At 39.8% G+C, this 22,729-nt stretch overlaps 1 protein-coding gene across 1 annotated transcript in view; it reads left to right on the top strand.

Moving 5' to 3' along the window:
* CHID1 (chitinase domain containing 1) overlaps positions 1–11,126 on the top strand; it is a 97,998-nt gene extending 86,872 nt beyond the window's left edge. Inside the window, exons 10-12 of the mRNA XM_082762232.1 lie at positions 5,220–5,300; positions 8,279–8,321; positions 10,342–11,126. Of these exons, the coding sequence (XP_082618358.1) occupies positions 5,220–5,300; positions 8,279–8,321; positions 10,342–10,440 (223 nt within the window). The 3' untranslated portion in view covers positions 10,441–11,126. The remainder of the gene's footprint in view (positions 1–5,219; positions 5,301–8,278; positions 8,322–10,341) is intronic.
* The last annotated feature ends 11,603 nt before the right edge of the window (positions 11,127–22,729 follow it).

Raw genomic sequence — 22,729 nt, 5'->3', positions numbered from 1 at the left:
CATTCAGTGCTCTTGTGGAATTGTGTTTCTGTAAGGTTGCCTGAATCCCGCTTGTTGTTCTAGCATAGTAAACTCTTCTACCATTAACTTCTGCCTGACGGGAAGGTGCCCTTCGGCTAGAGCAGAAAGAGACGTCCAGACAACGTAACAGGCTTTTAAAGGCAAGGAACTCATTCTTGCAAGGTAGCAACAGCTACTACAACCAAACCTCTGTAAATACTATAAACCCCTAACACATCTGTCATGTGTTAGGTTGGATAAATTGGAAAGAAAAATCCACAGCTAACTGAACAAATACAAAGGGAAATACTGTCTGATGCTTCAGCTAGGAAGTTGAGATTTTGTCTGTGGTCAGCCCAACAAAGATTTCTGATAGAAAATACCCAAGGTGAATGCGTGTAACAAACAGTGACTTAGTAACTAGCTGTTACCATAAACAATTGGCAATGAAAATTGGCATGTTTTGTAGCCTCACCTAAGCATTTCAAACAGAGGATAAGAACAAAAATATTAAATCTCTATCATTGCAAAATAAAACGGGACTGCTGAACAGCAGCATGTTATCAAAGGTATCCAAACAGATACGCAAACCGTCTGCCTCAATCTGGTATGTCTGTGTTGTCTGGGAAATATTTATTAGGTTACAAATAAAGGTCTTGTTTTCTTTAAGGAGATTTTCATATGTTCCTCTTGTATCTGCCAGTTTGAGTCAAAACCTTAAATACATAAACATTTGCACCTCTTCTGCCTCATACGTGATTACTTCTATTCTCTGATCGATATATAACTTTGTTTTCCTTTTTATAAAGGAGAACCATTTGGGTTATACTGAGAAGAGATAGCATTAGGGTACTTTCAGCTGTACTTGCGGTTCCCTAGGGTAATTTGCCAGCTTCGCTACTGAGTAAGCCCTCAGGGCTTTTTCTTTATAAAACTTCTGTGAAGTTAAATGAGAATAAGAGGCGCCATGAACATGTAAGCCTATATGCATAGAAAGGCTGTAACGTTTGTGTTTTCTTCTGTACTTGTAGTAAGACACCTACTGGCTGCCTCCCAGGCAGCAAACGCAGCCATGGCCACCACCAGGCGGCCAGTGCTCGCCAAAAGGACTGTGGCCACCCATGCCGAGTGCCTGCCCCATCATGTGGCTGTTCAGGGCTCCGGCTGCAGGGGTGCCTGAGCCTGTCGCTGCCATCGGAGGGTGACAGAGATGCTGCCTGCGTGAGGTGCGGGCGGGTGGAGGAGCTGAGCAGCCTGGTGGCGGAGCTCAAGGAGGAGGTGAGGAGATTAAGGGCTACGGGGGTGTGAGCAGGAGTTAGGCCTGCGGAGTCACTCCCTGCCGTGCCTGAGGTAAAGGCACCAGGGTGACACACCCCAAAGAGCGGGGGACCCCCAGCCCTGGCACTGTCGGGCAGAGGGAGGGGACCTGAGAGATGGAGAGGAACAGAAACAGGTCCCTGCTCGGCGTCGCAGGGGAGCCCCCTCCCTACCCACCTTGCCTCCCCAGCTGCCCTCACACAGCAGGTTTGAGGCCCGGGAGCTCGGGGGACAGTGTGGTGGGGGTGTGGGGGAAAGTCCGTACAGGAGGCTGTCTAGGGTGAGGAGGTCAACTGCACGCCTCAAGACTGCCTCCACCAAGAAGGAAAGAAAGATAATGGTCATAGGTGATTCTGAGGGAAACAAAGGGCCCCATATGTCGGCCAGACCCTACCCATAGGGAAGTCCGCTGCCTCCTGGGGGCCCAGGTCAGGGATATTACCAGGAACCTTCCTGGCCTTGTTTGCCCCTCTAATTATTATCCCTTAGTGATAATTCAGGCTGGCAGCAATAAAAGTGCTGAGAGAAGCCTGAAGGCTAGCACTTCAGGGGGTTGGGGCACTTAGTGGATGGAGTGAGTGCAGAGGTGGTGTTTTCCTCTGTCCCTTCAGGGATGGGGAGGGATACTGAGTGCACCTGGAAGGCCTGGCTGATCAATACATGGATGAGAGGCTGGTGCCGTTGTAGGAATTTATGTTTGTTTTTTTTTGATCATGGGGAGGTTTCCTTGGTACCTGGCCTGATGGCTGCCGATGGGTCCCACCTGTCTCAAAGGGGGAAATGGACTGTAGACCCAGAGCTGGCAGGGTTCATCTAGAGGGCTTTAAACTAGATATGAAGGTGGCCGGAGGGGAAATGAGGCTCAATAGAGATGAATCCAATGAAATTCTGCACTGGAGCTTCATTAGAAGCATCAGCACTCCAGGTGCTTCATCTGTGCTTCAGGCCAGGAGCGGAGAAACTGAGCATGACTTCCTTTGTCTTTGGTCACAGCTTCCTGGGAAATGGCTAGTGCAAGGCAGCTGAGGTTTTCTGTGTTTATCGTACCCTAGCTGCTGAAGCAGCTTGGTAAAAGAAGTCTATTAAGTTAAGAGCTGACGGACAAGGAAGAAAATAAATTAGTCTGAAGGGATATGAAAGTGGCAGTACAAAAAGGGAGAGATTAGAAAGAGAAGAGAGGAAAAAGGCAATGAATACGAGAAAGGAGAGGAGTGAGGTGAGAGGTGGAGAGAAAGAGGAAGGCTGTTTGTGATCAGCTCCCTGCCCATCCCTTTCCCTCTTTCAGAATGTGGAAATGAAACTGGATCTCTTCTGTCCCAGGCATGCCAATATCCCATGCTTGTCTGGTTCAGCGTGATGGAAAATTGCTCTTTTAAATCCAGTATTTTTTAAGAAATAACTACATGTCAAATGTTTGTTGAGTCAAGTACCACCTCAGCTAGGACATAACATGTTAAGAATGTTTGATTAGCATTACTGTGATTCAAGCAAGTGTGCAGTAATATGTGTGCTGCAGTTTTACACAGTAACCCTTCTTACGATGCATGTAATAGGATAGGTCAGAGATGATGAGATATGGCACATCTGGAAGATGTCTGTGCACAGTTGCAATCAAAGTAAATGGGAGCTCCCTATTTTGAACATTGTACTTTGAATTTTTGTTGTCCTTAACAGAGACAATTTAAAAAAAAAAAAAAAAAGTTAATGCATTTAAAGTCAGACACACAAAATTATCGGATGATAGTTACAGTTTTGGGCTTAATATTGATTTTTTCCAAAAGTCAAGGTTGGAGCTAGTATCATCCCCATGGATGTGATTTGAAGATGAATTAATTCACTTTTGCTCTTACATACAATGTTGATAAATGCCCAGAGGCAGGAGAAAGGAAAATAAATTCTCTGTGCATGGTCAGGATGGGTTCTCATTAAATGAGGTGCATGCCTGAACAACTTTAAAATAACAGCATACCTTACATGTAATAGGCTGTAATAATTGCTGCAAGTTACATTTCTAATTTTCAAGCTCGTTCATATGTATGTTGAGTATTTTTTAATCGTGTTGGGATTTTTAGCAACAGAAGTGAGAACTTCCAGAGTGAGGGAATGTGTTGAAGAAGAAAACTGTGTGCCAGGGTTCCTTCGGTGATAACTCTGGGCTGTAACATCTCATTTTTGATTCTGCACAAAGGTTAGCTCCTGCCATTACTGAAGTCACTGTACTGGAATGGGACAAGATGTTAAAAGCTATCCTTAAATTTTAAATGTAGAAAAGTAGATCTGTTTTCATATTTGTCTAGTGGGACAACTTACAGTTCTGTATTTGTTACAAAGGGATATGTGAAGGTTCCAAGGTTTAACTTGCACTATTTGGAAAGGCATATTGTTTCTGGGCATGTGTGTATTGAGAAATAGTGTAATAGCTGATACCATTTGTTTGCTTATGTAGATACTTAAATAGCATGCTTGGGTTGGCCTAAATATGAAATGAAAATCTTTTCTAATCCTTCTAGCAGTAGGCGACAATTTGCCAATACATGAATGAGCAAACCACAGCATAAGGAGGAAAACATTCCCTGCAATTCTGCAAGTAGTAATTTAGATTAGTAAGGAAGGGGAAAATGAATCTTTTTTGAACTGAGAAATACAAATTCTTTCTCTCTCTTTCTCTAACTGTATAGTGAAATGGAATTTCAGCATTGATGGGATCAGGGTAGTGTCTGATGGAAATAATTTATAGTCATCTTAGGAGGGAGAAATTTCAAACAAGATTTAAAGGGAAATGAGACACATTCTGAAAGGTATAGTTTTACTAGGTTTTATAGAAACATTATTAATGGAAAAAATTATCTTTAATGCTACCTTATGACCACCGTGTTTGCTTTTGATTGTTTTATATAATCATCATACAGATGGACAACTGCTAACAGGAGTTCAGATTTAAATTGCTGATATAATCCCCAAGGGGAAAAAAAAGAAACCAGTGACCGTGGCCAGATAAATCCCCTAATGTGTAGTCAAGAAAGTTGTCAGCAGAGTTAATTCAGCCTTCTTGCTGGCCAAAGCTGCAGGTTACAATGCTGCAGAAGAGATGGAAGAACGTGCTAGAGGCTGTGATGCTGCTGTGGTCTCTCGTTAGTAGCTTGCCATCTTCTGGTGTAGTTCCATGAGGCAGCAAGCAGCATTGTTTCCATTGTGCAGTCGAAGATGCAGACACAAGGAGACACTGTCTCTGTGCTGAGATGATGCTGGGAACAAAGAACATCAGCTTACAACATACTAACTATTCTGCACTAGTTGCCTACACAGTTTTTGCATACAAGTAATTTTCAGTTTCCACTTTGTGCCAAGTAGATATGAGGTAGATTATTCCCCATTCAAAATGTCCATGAAAGAAAATAATGCCAAGAAGATAGTGGTAAAGAAAATTTTGCTAAAAGTTGCTTAACAGTAACTTTTTCTTTTAAACAAGCTTTATAGTTTTTTATTTTATTCTTAGAACATTAACTAAGCCCCTTTTACCGGACAGCCTTTCTGATCACATAATAGTGGCTTATAATTAAGTGCATTGATTAGCCTCATGCTACCTAATTAGGTACAACCTAGGAATGACTTCAGTTCCTATGCTTTCATATATAAGAATTAGACTATAAAAATATTGAAGAATAGTCTTCATCTTCTTATCTGATGAATGTTAATTCATTCACTGCTTAAATAAAAAAGCTTATAAATGCAAACATGGCAAATTGGAAAATTGACTGAGAAAATTATTTGTAAGCAAGAACATTTTGATACAGTGTTCAGCATCTAAGCGTGGTAAAGCTGCTTTTTAGAATTGCCTGCTATTTAATTTTGTAACTGCTTTTTAGAAAAGTTAATTCCATATCTATGTTTTTAATTTGTAGGTACATTGAAACCTTGAAGGAGCACAAACCGAAAATTGTCTGGGATGAACAAATTGCTGAACACTACTTCAAATACAAAAAGTGAGTTACAGTTATTTGCTTACTGTTCTGCAAATATTATTAGGCATGGCCCAGTACACAATGTATTACCAGTTAACTATAGCATGCAACTGAATTCAGCAAATGGAAATTCTGTTGTTTGTGATCTGTATGTCAACACTGAACTGCAGCATAAGAGTGCTTCAGGCAAGAGAATTAAATCAGGGAAGGATTAATGAAATAACCCAAGCTAACACAATCTTCGGAAGAGAAGTCTGATGAGTCATATCTTTAGAAGCTATCCATCAAAGTTATCTGCTGAGTGTCATTTACTCTGAGCATCTGAGATTAGTATTGTGAGTTAATTGGGTGATTACCAGTAACTCAGCCAAATATAGTTCTGAGAAAAGTCTGTGGAATGGGAGTCTGGTTTTAGAAGTCCTAGTGACTAGATTGGTTAAGCAATTGCACTAAGTAAAATGCACCGTGGAGTAGGGTAATGAGACTATCAGGTGAACATTAGAAATTGTTAAAAGTCTGGGAATGTTTTCCCAAGAGCATGAAGGGAAAGGTTAATAACTTTCTTTGTCCTCTCTTTTTCATCAGGAAATGCCAAGAGGTTTCCTGCTGCTATTAAAAATCCATTTAAAACAGAGTTAAACAAACAGCAAAATCTTATTAAGCCTCAGTAATAATTTGCTATATGTTATATACAAACATACAAAAATACAGTAATATTTTACAAACAAAATCTTACTGCTTTGAAGACTGCTGAGAAGAAGCACTGAAATTAAGAGTGAAATACATCTTGGGGTGCTTTAAGAAAAAAAACAGTAATGTAACTACATTGCTTTTTAATAAATACCTTTTTGCTTTGGATATTTTTGAACTTGAGGAAAAAAAAAAAAAAAAGAACAAAAACAAAAGCCCTGCCCTACCTAGGTATTGTAATTAATTTTCAAGTATTCTCTCAACCTGCAATTTTCGCCTGCGTTGTAAACTTCTCAGCTTACATGTATCTCTTATCAGAAAAAAAAAAAATTACTTGTAGGTCAGCAATGTTTCAATTTATTTTATGTGTTTGTATAGCAGGACTGGAATCTGTGTCCTTTCATTTTTAATTATTTGGTATCCTGTTGCACGGTTACTTTGTCTGTGTCAAACGGTTACAAGGTGTTTTGTGTTAACCAAAGAGAAATAAATCAAAAGCTTTGTTTTACTGATCTTAATGCAAAATCCAGTTGGAGACACAATAACCACTGGATGAAAACTTGCTCTCAAAGCAGTAAATCTGAGGGCTCTGTTTGAATGGCATGAGTTTGGGATTCATTTTGGAAACACATTTCCTAAACGTCTTCCAAACTGAACATGTTGGAAAGAGAAAGCTTGTCAGTAGTACTACATCATTTGCCTTTGAAAGCCAGTCTTTGGAGATTCTTGTTTGTGGCCTTTCAAGAACAATTTTTGATGCGTAAAACGTGCTGGGTAAGAAAATCACTCTGAATTTCAGTTGGTGTGCAGTGCTTGGCAGGCAACTGTGTGGCTCACTGTGTCTGCAGTAGTTCAGCCAAATGCAGGGGGTTATATAAGGGAACACTTTTTCAGGCACCACCTTGCTTTGCAAAGGAGCAGTTACGTTGGATGGGAATAGCAGGTAGGCCTGAAATATGCTTCACTAGTAAAGCATCTCACCTGGAAATCTTGCATGTCTGCAGTTGCTAAGAAATCAAATCGTGAATCTTTAAGCAAACCACAGCTAATGGTTTTCACGTAAGAAGCAGAATATATTACAAATAATCACAGATGTCTGTCATCGCTGGGTGTCTGTCCCTGTGCACTGTACAGGTAGGTATGCATTTGCTTGAGTTGAAAGATTCGACCAGCAATGTCCGCTTGGTCTGTCCAAGCACTCTGCCTTCCCTCCTAGCCTAACTGGTGAAGTGATGCTGTGAGACCACCTGTAACTCATCCTTCTCATTTCTAGTGGTTAAAATGCAGCCTTGGTATCTGTGCCCACTGTAGCTTGCCTTGCCTATGTATTTTATACTGGTATCATTTAGTTTGACATAAAAAATGGTTGGTTATTTGAGGAAATTTTTCACAGTTTGCATCTGACAGTCAAGTGTCTTCATCTTTTTTCTTTTTTTTCCAATAAGTATTTAGTAGGCAGAACTGCCTGTTACTATCTGTCAGTTTTACAATATTGTTGCACTCAGCTGCAGTAAGGCATCACAAGGTATTTACTTAGATCTTGTATCAAGCCATCTCTGGCTTGAGATGTCCTTTTCAGTTTACATCTTCTGGACATCTTGGAGCCTCTGTTTTTTGCTATTAGCCTTTCCACCTCTTTTAAGTGTTGTCCTCCTTAAACACCACTTGTGTGGAGTAAATACATATTTTGTTTGATGTACTGCCAAATATTCCTGTAACTGAGACCGGCTGGAGAGTGAAAAGATTGCATACTTGACTTACAGATACACAGTGCAGGTGTAGCTTCCCCTAATTGCTTTTCTTTAATTGCTTTTCTTTACCCACCACATGAATCATTTTTGATTCATGTACTGTGATATGTTTGTATCTATAGTAGAAAAGGAGCAGGAGTAGAAGGTTTTTATCTGAAGTAGAAAGGGAAGAGAACTGGAGAACATTTTGGCCCTACCCTGCACTCAGTAACTAGAGTAGTCAGAGGGCAAGTAAGGGCTGAACAGACGTTAATGTCAAAAGTATCTGAATTCAGTGTCCCTCAGCCTCCAGAGTGGGATGACCACTGGGTAAGAAATCTCAGACAAGGTGCTAAATTGCAAGTGGTCTCTTGATAGTGGCATAGTAATGCTTACTTTTAAAAGTGGTAACTTCTTCACAATGAAGTCAGCAGTTTTCTTCAGCACTGTCTTTGTTTCGTTCTTATTAGAAAGAATAAAACTTTTTAATTATAAACCCAGCTAAAAGTCCCATGAGAGTCTACTAAAGCTATTGTGATTACTGTTTTTTTTTTTTTTTTTTTTTTCCCTGTTTTGCAGAAATAAAGGAGGAAAACATGCCATCTTCTATCCAACACTGAAGGTAGGTGTGACTTTCTCAGGTCAGAGGGCGGTAAGAGGAAAAAAGTGTTTACTGGACTTGCATTATTGAGACAATTTGGAAAATGCTTAAGTGGGCTTAGACTTCTGTGAAAGAAATTCACCCTGATGTAGTTGTTATGATTCAAGGCTTCATTTTCCAGTACGAGATATTTTTTTTCTGTCTAATGCATAATGGGTTTTGGAGAATCTTTGAAGATTTGCCATGTCTGAGATAAGACACACCAGGGCAGACAGTGCTCTGAGAGGATCTGTTTGAGTGCACAGGTCATGTGCTAACAGGTGCTGGTTTCACCTTCCTCTGTAATGGGGTCCTGTTTCGCACTGTTGCCCTTCATCAGCCTATTATCTTCCATTCTTTTTCTCTGGAACATATTTAGTATTTTGAAAACTTTGCCCTTACTGAAGTCTTTTGGCTGGACATGCAATTTCTGTGCAGACAGTAGTCTGCAATATATGAGAATACATGATACAATGGTTACTTGCCTTAATTCCCAGGAAGCTATTTTTAGGTTTTCTCAAATTAAGCTAAAGGCAGCATCTTAAGCCTCTTCTGGCTTTTAATATTAGAAGAGAATTGCTTCTTTAGTGACAATATATCATATTTGGAGAGAGCAGAGATATTTTGTATGGTTAAACTAGTGTGAAATTATCTAAAGCTCCATTTTTCTGAATGGGAATATTGTCTTATGTTCTGTTAATACAACTATATTTCCCTTCATTAATCTAATACAGGTGGAAATACTACAATATATGAGATACTAATCACCGTGTCTAACTATGTGCTTCCTAGTATCTGTCTTGGAGTGACAGAAAGTTTCATTGCCAATCTACCAGAGAAAAGACAAATTGTGCTGCATGTTGTCATGCTGCATCCTCTCTGGTCTTATGGAAGGATTTAACCCTGCTAGAGTCAGTCCTAGCCTGGTTAAGGAACATTTATTCCTGTAGATTTCTTTCTTTACACCTTGTTATATTAATAACATATTCAACTGAAGTGTTTGGTGAATTTACAGAAGCAGGTTTTCTTTCAAATTTTAACAAGGCTGTAATGAAATACTTTGAGACTTGTATGCTGAGACAGATCAAATAGTCACATAACGGTGATCAGGACGATCAGTGGAACACTGCATGTTGGTTTATTTCTCCTCTCACAGGTGTGTTTATTCCCCTTTTTAATGTTATAGTCACTGGTAGGTTGATCGACTCAAAATTGACTTGTTCATAATAAGATAAAAGCAAGCATGAAGTCTGGCTCCAGCAGATGTATTAATGGTGGCTCAACACTTTGTTCTGTTTCCTATGGAAATGAGTTTTTAAAGCATCCCTGTGGTATGTGCAGTTCAAGCAATGCTGCACTTCAAAGTCAGAAAACCTGAAAATGAGACTCAAAAGGAATTATTTTTATTGTCTGAACTGAAAGAAGTTCAGAACGTGAATTGTAACATTAGTTCCCTTGTAAACCAATGGCTAAACTAATTCTGAATCAATAGCAGTAGCACAGATAGGATACATTTTAATATTAATCTTCCAGAATCATTCTAAAATAGAATTCTGATAATGAAAATTATGACTCTGTCTTGAGAGAAGGCAAGGGTATGCACAAGATCTTGATGGTTGTTCTAATTGTCTTCAGTGATAAAGTTTTATTTTACCCTTGGGAAATTTCTGGGAAGAGTTAGGATTTCTGTAAGTTGTGAAGTGATAGCCTAAATGAGAATAGTCCTTTGCATAGTTCATAAATCAGATTTATTTCCATGGCATTTTGTCTATTTAGCTGGTTATGGTGTATTAGGTCATTGAATTAGCTGGTGCAATTAACTGTCTCTTACTAAATGATTGCTTTCTAACCAGAGAATACTTGATATACAGACTTCAAGTTTTTCAGTATCTAGTTCACAGATGGTTATTTTTAAAGTCTGAAAATGGTATGAAGAGATGGCAGCATGGAATGTCTGATGTCACGGACTAAAAGCTAATTGCTTTATGTGTCTTTGTCTTAGTCCATCCAGTTGCGCTTAGAGCTTGCAAAAGAATTGGGCACTGGAATATCCATCTGGGAACTGGGACAAGGCCTGGATTATTTTTATGACCTTCTTTAAAGTAAGAGATGATCTGGGAGAGACTTTATTTGCTTCGCTGAGACTCCAACCTTCAATTAATTTGGGTATACCAGAGAGGTGATTTTTAAAGTATGTTTTGTAATTTATATAATACCTGTATTAAAAATTATTGCATTTTTTTTCCAATAAAGAAGCTTTTCTGATTTGCCATGTAGATGTGATCGTTGGTTTCTGATAACATTCAGAAAAAAGAAAAGAAAAGCCACAGAAATTTATTATAATGCTTCTGAATTCACAGTCATTGAAAACAGACCTACACAACTGGGATGGCACTGGAATTGAAATTGTTTTCTACAAGAAATAAAATGGACAAGTTCTCACCATCTGATCAAAGTTTAAGATGGAGACCTCTCAAACTACTGTTGCTAATAATAAAAGTATGTAAACAGATATTTACAGCAAATCTAATATCTGTTGGACTCTCTGCAGCTTGCTGTCTTCTGATAAGGTAAATCAACATAAGAGGGAGGGGGGTGGCACAGGTAGGGGAGCAATTAGATATCTTTCCCTCAGGCTTATTGAGGATTAAATACTGACAAGCCGTGTTGTTGGCTCTGCTTGTTTCCTTCATTTTGCTAAATTCATCAGGTAGTTCAAAATTGGAGTAATTTTGATTCATGTTTTGTTTCTAAACCGTTTTTTTTTTTTTCTTTTTTTTTTTTCTTCATACAAGAGAGGATGCTTTGTGATTTTTCTCTTCTACTTAACTTGCTTAGTTTCTTAGTTTACAGTATTTAGCACCAGTGCATGATGCATTAGTGGTTAGTTTGTGGGAACTGTAGTGTTTAGCACCAAAAGCTGCAATGGAACTGAGAAGTATGCATGTAATGATGGATTACACGGATAGCCCCAAGAGAGCCCCAGAGCAGCTCTGACAATTCCTTGACTTAAGTAGGTGTTGCCAATGTGATCACCATCTTTCTGAATAAAGCTGTCATTCTTTAACTATACACATTGGTACTTTTACCTCCATAAAACAGATTTATTTATTTTTATTAACCAAAAAGCTGTAACAATCCATTAGTTTAAAAACAAAGCCAGAATTTCCCTCCTGAAATTGTCCTGTTTTTTTTGGATTATGTGTTTTGTATTTGTAGAAATACACAGGCTTCAAGGTAGTTTCTTGTAAGGAACCAAGGGGAGGTGCTGGGAATTTGATGAGGGTGTTGTTGGTCGCCAGCAGAGATCCAGGCAATAGCTCTGTACTCCCACTGGTGTTCTTCTTGCCACTTACAGTTGTCACAAAGATAACTGCACTCCTCTCTTTGCATCCACCCTTCCCAGTAATTAATCTCAGCGGGGGATTTATCTGCCCCTGCTGGTTTCAGCAGAATAAATTCCACTGTAATCCACCATTGATTAAAGAACTATTGATCTTCACCTCTCTGATTTAGTTCTGGCATCTCCGAGTACTCACATTGCAGTATCCAGCGGGGTTTACTAATCAGGCTTCTTTCTTCCATACCATTAGTACTAAGATAATTTGCTATGTGAATCCTCATGTTCAATTAACTTGAACTTTCTAGTTCGTTCAAAAGCAATTTGAAGTCACTCTGGCAATAGTATCTAGAATAGCACAAGAATTAAATTCTGTTATGCTGTTTTTCTACTTTCAGTGACACTACAGAACCACAGTATCTCATAAAAACAACAAAAAAGAAGGTCAGTTAAAAATGGAGGGGATTGTGATCTGAAATGGCATCCGTTACCAGTACTGTCTGGGAGGTAGTGCTTTCAAACATGGAGGGTTTGGGGAAGAAGAAAATACTTCATTTTAGTTGCTTGGTTCCTCTCTAGAAAGGATATTTGTAATTTGTCATGTTTTTCTTCATCAGTTTTTTATTCCATGGTGATTTGCTGTGAAGTTCAACTGCTCTGTTTGTCTTTGAGTGCAGCTGTTAGGAAGAAGTGTCTTTTCCATCCTTAGAGTAGAATGAATACCTCTATGTGTCAAAAAGATCAAACTAACCCTTGCTGTATCATGAAAAATAAATACCAGATGAGAAGTACATTGCAAGTTTGAGCAATCCGTGGTATATAGGTGCTCAAGGCCAAAGATGTTACCTTTTGTCTCTAAAGGGCAAAATAGATCTGGTGCTTTAAAAATAGTAGTTCAAAAGAAGGAAGGCATAATTGTTCAGGGTGAAGTTTTCAAAAAATATAGTGAGTAGCAGAAAGTGTTTGAGCTCCAGAATGAATGAAAACTGGCTTCTAATGGATTTGTCTTATGTTTGCTTAATTTTTCAATGCGTGGCAGTGTCAGATTGTCTTTTGTCAGATATCACAGAATGCAAGAAGCCGGGTGCCATCAGTGATCCATGATGAAGGCAGGCTTCTCTTGAGAGTTGCACCTGACTACACGTTTGAAAAGATGACACAAGAGAGATGCTGGGTATGTGAGTGGGTTCATCAGTTTTTATGACTTTCCCTCTGACAAGGGGACAAGCTGAGCGAAGGACAGATGATGGGTGGGAGTGCTGTTGTGGCACTGCTGTAAGAACCAAGGTACTGGCCAGGCAAGTGGCTTTTATTCCCTTGTTTCAAACAGAACAGAAAGCACTGCTTTATGGTGCATTGAGGCTTTTTTCTGTAATGCTAAAAAAAAAAAAAAAAGAAAAAAAAAAAAAAAGAAGACATTTCACTCTTCCTTAGAAGCAAGTACTCCTTGAATGAAGTACTTTTAGGGCCAAAGATGTTGGGCTTAAAGAATCAAGGGTATGACTGGGGAGAAATATCTAGTGTTCCTATTAAAGCAGTGTACATAAAGCATAAATACACCTGGTATAGCAGGTAGTAAAATGGAAGTGTGTTTATTTCAACAGAATATTCCATCACTAAGGTACAAGTAAGAAAAAAAAGCTGTGCTCTATCACCTCATTCTGTTGTAGGAACACATTTCCATATATTAGAGTAAGATCTCAGAGCTTTCTTACATCCAATCCTTGTGTTTCCCCGTGTTTTACTTTTTTAGGCTAGACTTGTACAGAATTAAGGTAAATTCATTTTTCTGCACGATTTTGATTGCATGCATTGAGAAAAAGAAATAGCTGATTGTGTTGCAGCTGGCCTTCACTGTGCATATTTTTATTGTTAATTATCATCATTTTAATAGGATTTTTTTCCCCATATCTGTGTACAACTAAGTATCTTACTAACACAGCAAAGAGTGTATCTGCTTGCAGGATCGCATTGACCATGCTTCTGGAATAACAACATCGTACGTTATCTCAGGAAATGTCTCTTGTGGTAAGTGTGTCTGTCTTGAGAACGAGAGCCACTATGGAATCTCTGTGAGCAAAAATTGTTTTAACAGAGAATTGTGGAAAATAAATTGTATAGATTGTGTCACGGTGAGATGCTACTTCTTCGAGTAAAATTGCACCAGTATTTGATTTATAATTTCTTTTCGTTGCCGTTCGTAGGTCTCAAACTTCAGAATTACTTGTAGCTTCTAAGTGGGAGTGAGAGAAAGAGGCAAGATAGAGTGAAGTATGACAACAGGAGAACAGCTTCTTGAACCACTCCTTAGTTATAAAGAATTTTTGATGGAGTTGTAACAATTTAACATTGCTTATGGGCTTGAGAAAAAAAAATACAATAGTAGTGATTATTTTGGGGACTGTGAGGTTGTTCTGTGCATACTTCTCTGTGGAGACTATAAAGTTAATGAAAATCCATAGGAACTGTAATTACAGTCTCTCCTGAATTTGGGGTATGTCTTTTATAGTTCGTTGTTTTGATTAATATCCAGTGCACCTATTTAACTTCAGTTAAATGAATGGCAGCACAAAACACATGGGTTCTACTTCTGCAGCTTGAGGAGGTGCAGAATGTAGCTATTTTACTTTTTCCTGAAATCTCATTCACCAGTGATATCTTTTTTATGTAGTAAGTGCAAATTAAGTAAGCCTGAATTGGTGTTTTGTAGTCTACCAGGGAATCATTTTGATACTCTGTGTTGGGGGAATATAGATCTTCTCTTTAGGAAAAAAAATAAAATCTTTAATATGGAAAATAACTAGAATAGAATTTGATTAGCACTCTTCATTCAAAACATTGCTAAAATAAATAAGATCACTTATAAGTGTTAGCACTTGAGATTAAAAGCTGAAAATGTGCCTGTAATGTATTACATTGGAATGAGAATATTATTACAAACTGTAATTTTTCAAAACAAAAAACAAAACACACGTATGAATGGAATCTAAGGCTCAGAATTACAAACAATCAGTCATTTTACATTCTTCACATAAACTGCTGAAAGGAGAGCAAAGGGCTATGAGTGAATTGCCTTCATGGGGCGCATAGGTGATGATATTTTGATCACATTTTGATCCACCCATTGTTTGGAGTGTGGAGTTTAAATAAGGTAAAATTCAGCAATTTTCCAGAGTGGAAAGGCAAAACATAAAATAAGCTAAAAGCTGCCCCCCTTTCTATGAACTCTGTGACTACCCAGGTGGGAACAGAACTTAACCAGATGTACATGTGTGTTTTGAAGATGGCTAATGAAGCTCATGTGAAGGTGATCAGTGTAGATAAGCAGCACATTGACTTTCTAGAGACTTCCTAACCTTCCTAATTTCATTTACCTGAACCTACTAAGCACAACGGTGGTTAAAAAAATGCACTCTCCAGTACTAGACTGTATGCTTTGTGATTTTGAGGTAAGTGACTTGATATAAACTTCGTAGGATGGTTGCATTTTCCTGCACATGCAGGCACAGTACGTTGGAGCAGGGCTGTCTAATGTTCCAGCTCTCTCAGCTCTTCTGTGGTGACCCTGCTTATATGCATAATTAATTGCAGCTGGGGTTGCTTGAGTGCTACACCTCACCTTTCTCAAAGGTCAGTGTGCAGGGTGTTGAAGTCAGAAGGTAGTGGTGTCCTTCACCAGTTTCCTTCCATATGTGAACCTGCTACTTGGTTACTGCTGCTGCTCATCCTGCTCAGAAAGGTAAGGCTGAGTGTGTTGTTTTCTTTTGTTTAATCCCCCCCAAAAACAATCCAACATCTAAGGGCATCACTAATTTTTGCTAAATGTTAGTTTTCTCTTCTGTTCCCTAGAATCTGTATTTAGAAACGGTCTGGGTAGGCCCTTTGATATGTTTCAGGCAGTTTTCCCCCCATGTGCCAGAGCCTTTGGTGTGTGCTGTAATTGCTTGCAGCTATTGAGAATGGGAGCGTGACTGTGAACAGCCACTGGGCAGTCTCTGCTTAACTTGCTATGTCTATTTTCACCCAGTCTTTAATATTTCTCCTCTGAGTTTTAGATGAACCCTTGTGGGAGAGAAAAGTTAAGTTTCTACTGGTTATTCGCCTGTTCTTGCCATGCTTGTAACCTTTTGTTTCCCTTTGCTAGTTTGGAACCTAAGGAAAAAAAAAGGGGGCTGTGAGTGGATACATTTGTGTACCATGAGCAGATGAAGGCCCAGCAGTAACAACATCTGCACTCTTGTGCTGTGAAAGTTTGGTAAAAGGTGCCTGAGAGTGTTGTATGTCTGCAGTGAGAGGGGAGGAGAGGGAACTTAAGCCTTTTTATTTGCCACAGTGGCTCCCTAGCCTCTGCAGTTACTACAGTGAGACAGAGTGGAGGGTGGCAAAGCTCCACTTTGCTCAGAGCAGCTGGGCTGATTTCCCTCTCACATGTACTTGCTGTTTCAGTTCCTGTGAAAAACAAGCAGCTTGTGTAAAACAAGCAGTTGTGTTGGTTTTACTCTGCTATTTCATGTCATGGTGTGAAAAAACTGCTAACAATCATTTTATTTTTGTTAAAACAACTGATAACTTCAGCTACTTGCCCAAGTCGCTTTGTTTTGCACTTCTGGTGTGAACCAGGTGGAGGCGTTTGGAGTAATTGCAGGCAAGTTCTGCAAATCCAAGGAGAGAAATAGTTTTTGTCTCAAGTCCCTGTGGCAAGCACCCCTCTACACAAACATACTGGCTCTTGTGCTGCAACAGTAGATGCAGTTAACCAGTGAAGTTGTTTTTTTGGGGAGTCCATTTAGCTTGCTGTTATCATCATTTTGAATTAACATTAGAAAGTGTTTTATTCAATGATGCTTTTAAAATTACAGCCACTAAATGGTTGTCTGCTGTATCAGGTCTTTGCATGCTGCTTATGTTTTTTAACCCAGAACTTTCTATTAAAATTAAATTGCTTTTGCTGTTAGCTTGGAATTGTTTAGATGGACTTTCCGTGTCGAACAGTGTGCCAGGATTTTAAATTCCATCTAATTCCTTCTCACTTCATTCATATCAACCTTGAAATTGCTGTTGATGTGAGGATGCATTTGCACAGAGGAAAATGGCTGAGCTCATGTCTTGAAAGACCACTTTAGGAGTATATTGACTATTTTAAAGCATGGAGGGCTAAACTATACCTTTAGTATTTGTTTTAAAACTTGGGATTACTGAGCCTGATAAAAAGGGAAATCCATAGTAAGGTTTTAAAAAGTTCTTGTTTTTCCTATGCGAGATTTATCTGTTCTTTTGAGGTAAGATATAAAATTATATAAAGAGATAAGATATAAAATTATGTAAATAAAGTGACAGGGAGAATATCTTCCCCAGGAGAGTGAGTACTTGCCTGTTTGCTCGGATACAGCGCTTAAACATTTGGCTTGAGCAAGGTCAGAGTTTCATATCAGACTTCATCTCCTCTTGGCAGTAGCTACTGAGCTTTTCTCTGCCTGCATCTCTTAAGGTGGTTGATGGGTCAGGAAAGGGAAACAGTGCTGACAAAGGTTTGAGGAAAATGGGAGAGAGGGACTGGAGGGAAGCAGCTGCTCTCAGAAGAGATGTTTTCTCCTTTTCTAACTATTATAGGAGCATCAAAGAGCTACGCTTGGCAAAAAATAAAATAAAATAAAAAAGCCAAGCGTCTGCATTCCCAAGATCTTCCCTGTGCCTTGTCTTTCTTGAAGCCAAGGAATATGTAGTATTTTGGCAGAGTCAATGCTGTACCCTTGGCCAATATATTTGTAAAAAACTAAGTGTACTGTTCTGATGGTTGCACGCAGTGTTTTTTGGCTGAGAATTAAGTTACTGAATGAATTTGTGGATCACAACATGACTATTGTAAATACTTACTGCCTTCCCAGGTGTGCATATTGGTGTATAATTTGAATTTCAAGCATACGCAGAATTAAACTCATTTATCAAGTATATGAGAAGCCGCCTCACTCTCTCCTCCTTTCTCTCTCTCTCTCTCTCTCTCTCTGGCAAGTTATTCAGGAACCCTCAGTTGTTAGGGATAATAACTGTATTGAAAAAACAGGTAGGCTTCCCTGAATAGAAGAGAGGCAGGAGATGCACTACAGACTGGAAGAGGATGGCATTCCAGAGAGCATGCAGCTTTAAACAGACCTAGCAGCCAAAGGATGAAGGGGAAACAAAAGGAAAAATTAACTTCTTCTATGTGAGGTGGTCACAGAGTCAGACAGGGTCTAAGGTTTCTGTCTGTCCTATCACTGGTAGCTAGACCCCACCTCCATATCATCAATGGCGTTGCCATTGAGTGATACCGTGAGGAGCGGTGAATTCCTCCCCTCTCCACCACAGGTTAAGGGAGAATAGCTTTGAAAATAGCTTTGCTTGTAGATACGGAGACAAGTAAATCTAGAAGGGATAAATGGAAACAGTAATTTGCACAGCACGCGATCAGGTGGAGCAATTAACTACTGCAGTAAGGCAGAAGGCTACAGACAGTAGCTGGGTTTTTAAAAGGCCTGAATATTTTCCTAGTCATTAAGTGGTTATAGATGTTAAAAGGAGGAACATTTTTTCCAGTGCCTGGGTACTTCTGCCATTTGCTGCATTTTACTTAGATTAAGACAGCGACGAGGATCTGCAGTTGATCACATTTGCACGGCCAGCCTTGCTCTGCTTGTGGACGCACTCCGGAAGATGCACTTCTCTGTTTTGAAAGTCACCGCGTGGTCTGTGTGTGAGCTGTCCGAGTCAAACTGCTGCTCAGCTTTCTGTTCCAAGCCATTTTCTTTCTAAGTGAAGGCATGTTTGTTTTTTTTCCTGGCATTTCACGTTCTTCATGTTTAGGCACCATCACTGCTTAAAGATGCCACAGGCCACTGACTTGTGTATCTGGAGCCCATTTGTTTTCTAGGATTTTTATCGTTGCTTATAATTAAAACAGATTTTTAGCAGTGCAGCTGCAGCCTGATTGCAGTTATTTTAATGAATCTTGAATGAAAACATAATCCAGCTTCATCTCCTGCAGTTGTGTTGACACAATTAGAACTGGAGGAATCAAAAGAAATAGTAATGACTTCCCCCCTTCCTGCACCAAATTTAAAACCATTGTTTGGTAGGGCGGAGCAGAAAGTGGTCTCTGTGATGAAAAGGAGGACACTTCTGAGGACAGAGCTATGCTGTGAAGTTGTACAGCTCCCTTTTTATTGATGCTGCTGCTTTCATGATCCCTTTTCTTTCCCTTTTTAAAGTTTCTACTGGCAGTATCAAGTGACTCATTTGGGGGTATTCTGGAAGTAAATGGATGCATTTGAAAGAATTTACTTCTAATTTCAGAACAAACTCAAAATAATGAAAGCTTTTCTTAGTGAGAAACGTGTGACAGTGCAGGTGTCAGGCGCTTAAATTTGGGCAGTTTCCTTGTGGCGACAGGGAGATGTCACCCAGAATGACTGCAAGCACTGATGAAGCAGGGCTGTGGCATGACTCGCTGCACATGAAAACATTTTTGAATTTTTGTTAGTATTGAGGTGGTCAGGAAAAGCAGTGCTGAAAGTGAGATGCACTTGGCAAGCCCTCCAAGGTCTCTTATGGCATCTCCCTGTCTAGTGCTTTTTTTTTTTTTAATTTTTTTGCTGTAAAACTTTGCTTGCTGTCGGACTGTGAAATGGCCAATGCTCTGCTGATCAGCAGTATTTTGCAAGCAGCCCCTGCATCGCCCTGAGGAAGGATGTTTGGTTTGCTTTGAGTTATCTGTGTTGCAATGAATCCTTTTCCATTGCTATTGAAAAGGCTCTTCAGAAACTATTCAGGAAAGTGAAGCTGAGGCTAATTATTTGTACAAAATCAAGGAACCCTGCGATGCTGTGTTGAATCATCTTAAAAGGCACCCCTTGTTTGGAATCTCTGTCGTGGATTGTGTCCCATATACAGTTTGTCAAAATGTGCATTAGGTGCTAAGATGTGGGATCTGGGTCTGAGGACCAGCAATGCTTTGGAGAATAAATCCTTTCCATTTCCATGAGTATTTGGAACAGAGGCTGGCAAAATGTGCATTCATAATAATGGCTGTTCTCCACTTAATTTGAGCTATTCCAGCTCATTTCTGCCAATGTTAAATTAAACTTTAAGAATTAGGAAGGATAAGGAAAGAAATTAAATTATGATGAGATAGGTCTGCCAAGCTTTGTGCTAGGGCACATAGAATTTATGGCAAGCCAAACTTGGCTTACCTGTCAAGAGAGGAGATTATAAAAGAATTTATTCAGAAGGAAGCTGAAACGCTTATTTTTATTTAATGTCTTAAGGATTGTTCTGCACATTATCAAAATAATTACTTCCCATGCTTACGTAAGTAACACATTATTTTCTTTGAAATTATTTTGCACCTTAAGTATTTTGTCCATTAAAATGATGCAATGTTTCAGTTTTTGTTGTTTCCTTTATAAAGGAGCACTTGTAAGCACCTATAGTGAATTCTTCTAAAGACTTACTATAAAATAGATATCCAAGTATAAAATAAGGCATAAACAAGCTAAGCTGGTGCACACACAAAAGAACTGATATGATAAGTGGAAGATAATTTTATTCCCAAATGCCAGTCCTTGAAACAACTGCAGGACTTACAAAGGAGTCTGAATATTGTTTGCTTCAGACTAGTCACTCCTCAGACCTTCCAGTTTCCCTGGTAGCCTGCATGGTCATAGGGGCTGCTGCCATAAGGGCAAAGATTTGTGAGCTCTGGGTAAATGAAGAAACCACGTTCCTCTCGGCTCTGGCGAGTGGCCCTGCTCTGTGACAATCCAGGACACTTTTGGAAATTTACATCTGATGTGTTGATATTCTTATATGTAAAAACCTTGGGGGGGGGGAGGGAAAAAAGTGTCGTCCAGGTGTGTATCGTCCAACCGGGTTTCACATATATAGGAGTTAATACACGGGTTGTATGTGTGTGAACGATACCAAATGCTGTGACTGTTGTAATCCCTTGTTAATAAGGGGATTGGCTTGCAGTACAAAATGACTTACATAATTCTGTGTGCTGCATTATCCCTTCCGCAGGTTTGGAAGCTTTATGTGTTTCCTAGCCCCCAGTACCTCCGTACTTCAATGCAGCACCTGCAGAACGTGTTCTATGAAATGGTAGCTGTGTTCCTCAGACACCTCAGCCCTAAATACAGTGTTTTGCTCTTGACTGATATCTATTGCGTGTGTACACATGAACGCCAAGCTCCTTCTTTCTGTCATGTTTGGAAGTGCCCAAGTATTGAGTGTGTTGCCTGTCTGACTGCTGTTTGTGACCTGAACCTGCCTGGAGTCTAGGAAGAGACCTTCAGGTTTGTATTTCTGCTTGTGGAGAAGGTGCCGTGCCTCCACTTGCTGTCAGAGAGGCCAAGGGATTTCAGCCTGGCAGCCCCCGGGGAATGGTGATGCTGTGCAGCAGGGAGCAGAGCTGGCTGCAGTGGAAAATTTGGGTTGGAGGGAAGGGCGCAGAGAAAGAAGACAAAGGAGCTGTCTGTACGGGGGAGGTCTCAGTTCCTCGGGCAAGGCACACTCGTCACAAGCTCCTGGGGCTGCTTCAGGGGTTACAGGACACTTTGTGCTGCAGAGCTCTGCCGATCTGCCTAAGAGGCCGGTGGGGTTTCAGCACCTTTGTGGGTTCTCCCTGGCTTCTTTCCGCTGCCTGTTTTGCTGGTGACCATCTGTCTTGCTGCTGGGTTCCGTGCAGTGGCTTAGCAGTATGGAAAGCTAAAAACCTCAGCTGAAAGCTTTCCTTTTGTTTTCTCTTTTCCCTGAGCTGTGCTAGGTCTGAAGCGATCCACTTGCAAATACAAGAGAAAAACAATCCATCTTATTAGATGCCCTTCTTCCCTGTTGGGTGGAAAATGATTTTTCAGAAAATTTCCTATTGGATATATACTCAGTTTAAGTATTGCAGTTACAGGCTATATTGATAACATTTTAGGTTTTACCTTTGGTTCATTTTTTGTAACGGTACGCAGAAATCAAACATGCTGCTTGTCCCACTAACTTCATCCAAGCATCCATCGTTCTTTCTCTTTACCTGTAGTGTTTCCCACAGGAGTAGCATGAACCCTTCCATGAACCTCCTGCTAATTGCTATGCTGGTGCTTCAAGGCAGGAGAGCAGCAAGCTTTTGTCCTTCAGAGGTAAGCCCGTGAACCCCGTGTCTAGACAAGCAGGGGAGAATGCGACTGTGGGGACACGCTGGCTGCACACTGCTGGGATTTATTACTCAGTTCTCCCCCTAGTGAGGGGACATTTGCCTTCATCTAATACCACCCCTTATATATTTGTGTTAGTTGGAAAATGTTTATTTCCTCTGCACTGTTCAGGATTTCTCAGTCATACAGAAATACTTAAGATTAAGACCTTAATATTTAATAAGCTCTCTATTGTTAAAGAGCGAGCAAGCCTGCCAATGTGAGATTGGGCTGGCAGCTCAGTGGATTAATGGAAACAGAGTTGGCTTTAAAAGCCCTGAATGATAATCTTTAAATATGCTTAGGCATTGTGGTTGTGCAGTTTCCCTGGGGAATCATCATATTCTCTGCTTCAGAAATTGTATTGAAGACATAACTGAAACTACAGCACAACCTTGCCTACTGGCAAATCTACTTTCATTCCTGGGCTTAAATTCCTTGTGTGTGTCTGTATATGCTGAATGTCATTCCTTCAGGGTTTTCATTTCTTATTATATTGTTGCCACAGGAACAATTTTACCCAAACCTTAAAAAAAAAAAAGAGTTGCAGAGCAACTTTCTTCCTTGAACAGAGATCTTGTTTAAGCTTTCAAATAAGCAAATGTAGCTATATGGAAATACTGAAATGGAAATTATGTTGAGGCTAGTGATGTGTGCTATCAGTAAGCTAGCCAGAGGAGATTTGAAAAAGACTGGCTCAGATGGCTGCCTGAATTTATTTTTTTTTTAACTCCTGTCTGTGAAATTCCGTGGTGCTTCTGGTTCATGTAACCCATTTCAATACTAATTCATTCTCTGATAGAGATCTGAGTAGCCCCACTGCAGATGATAAT

Source organism: Aythya marila, assembly GCF_965140915.1.
Source record: "Aythya marila genome assembly, chromosome: 5".
Lineage (NCBI taxonomy): Eukaryota > Metazoa > Chordata > Aves > Anseriformes > Anatidae > Aythya > Aythya marila.
This window is presented reverse-complemented; position numbering and strand designations above follow the sequence as displayed.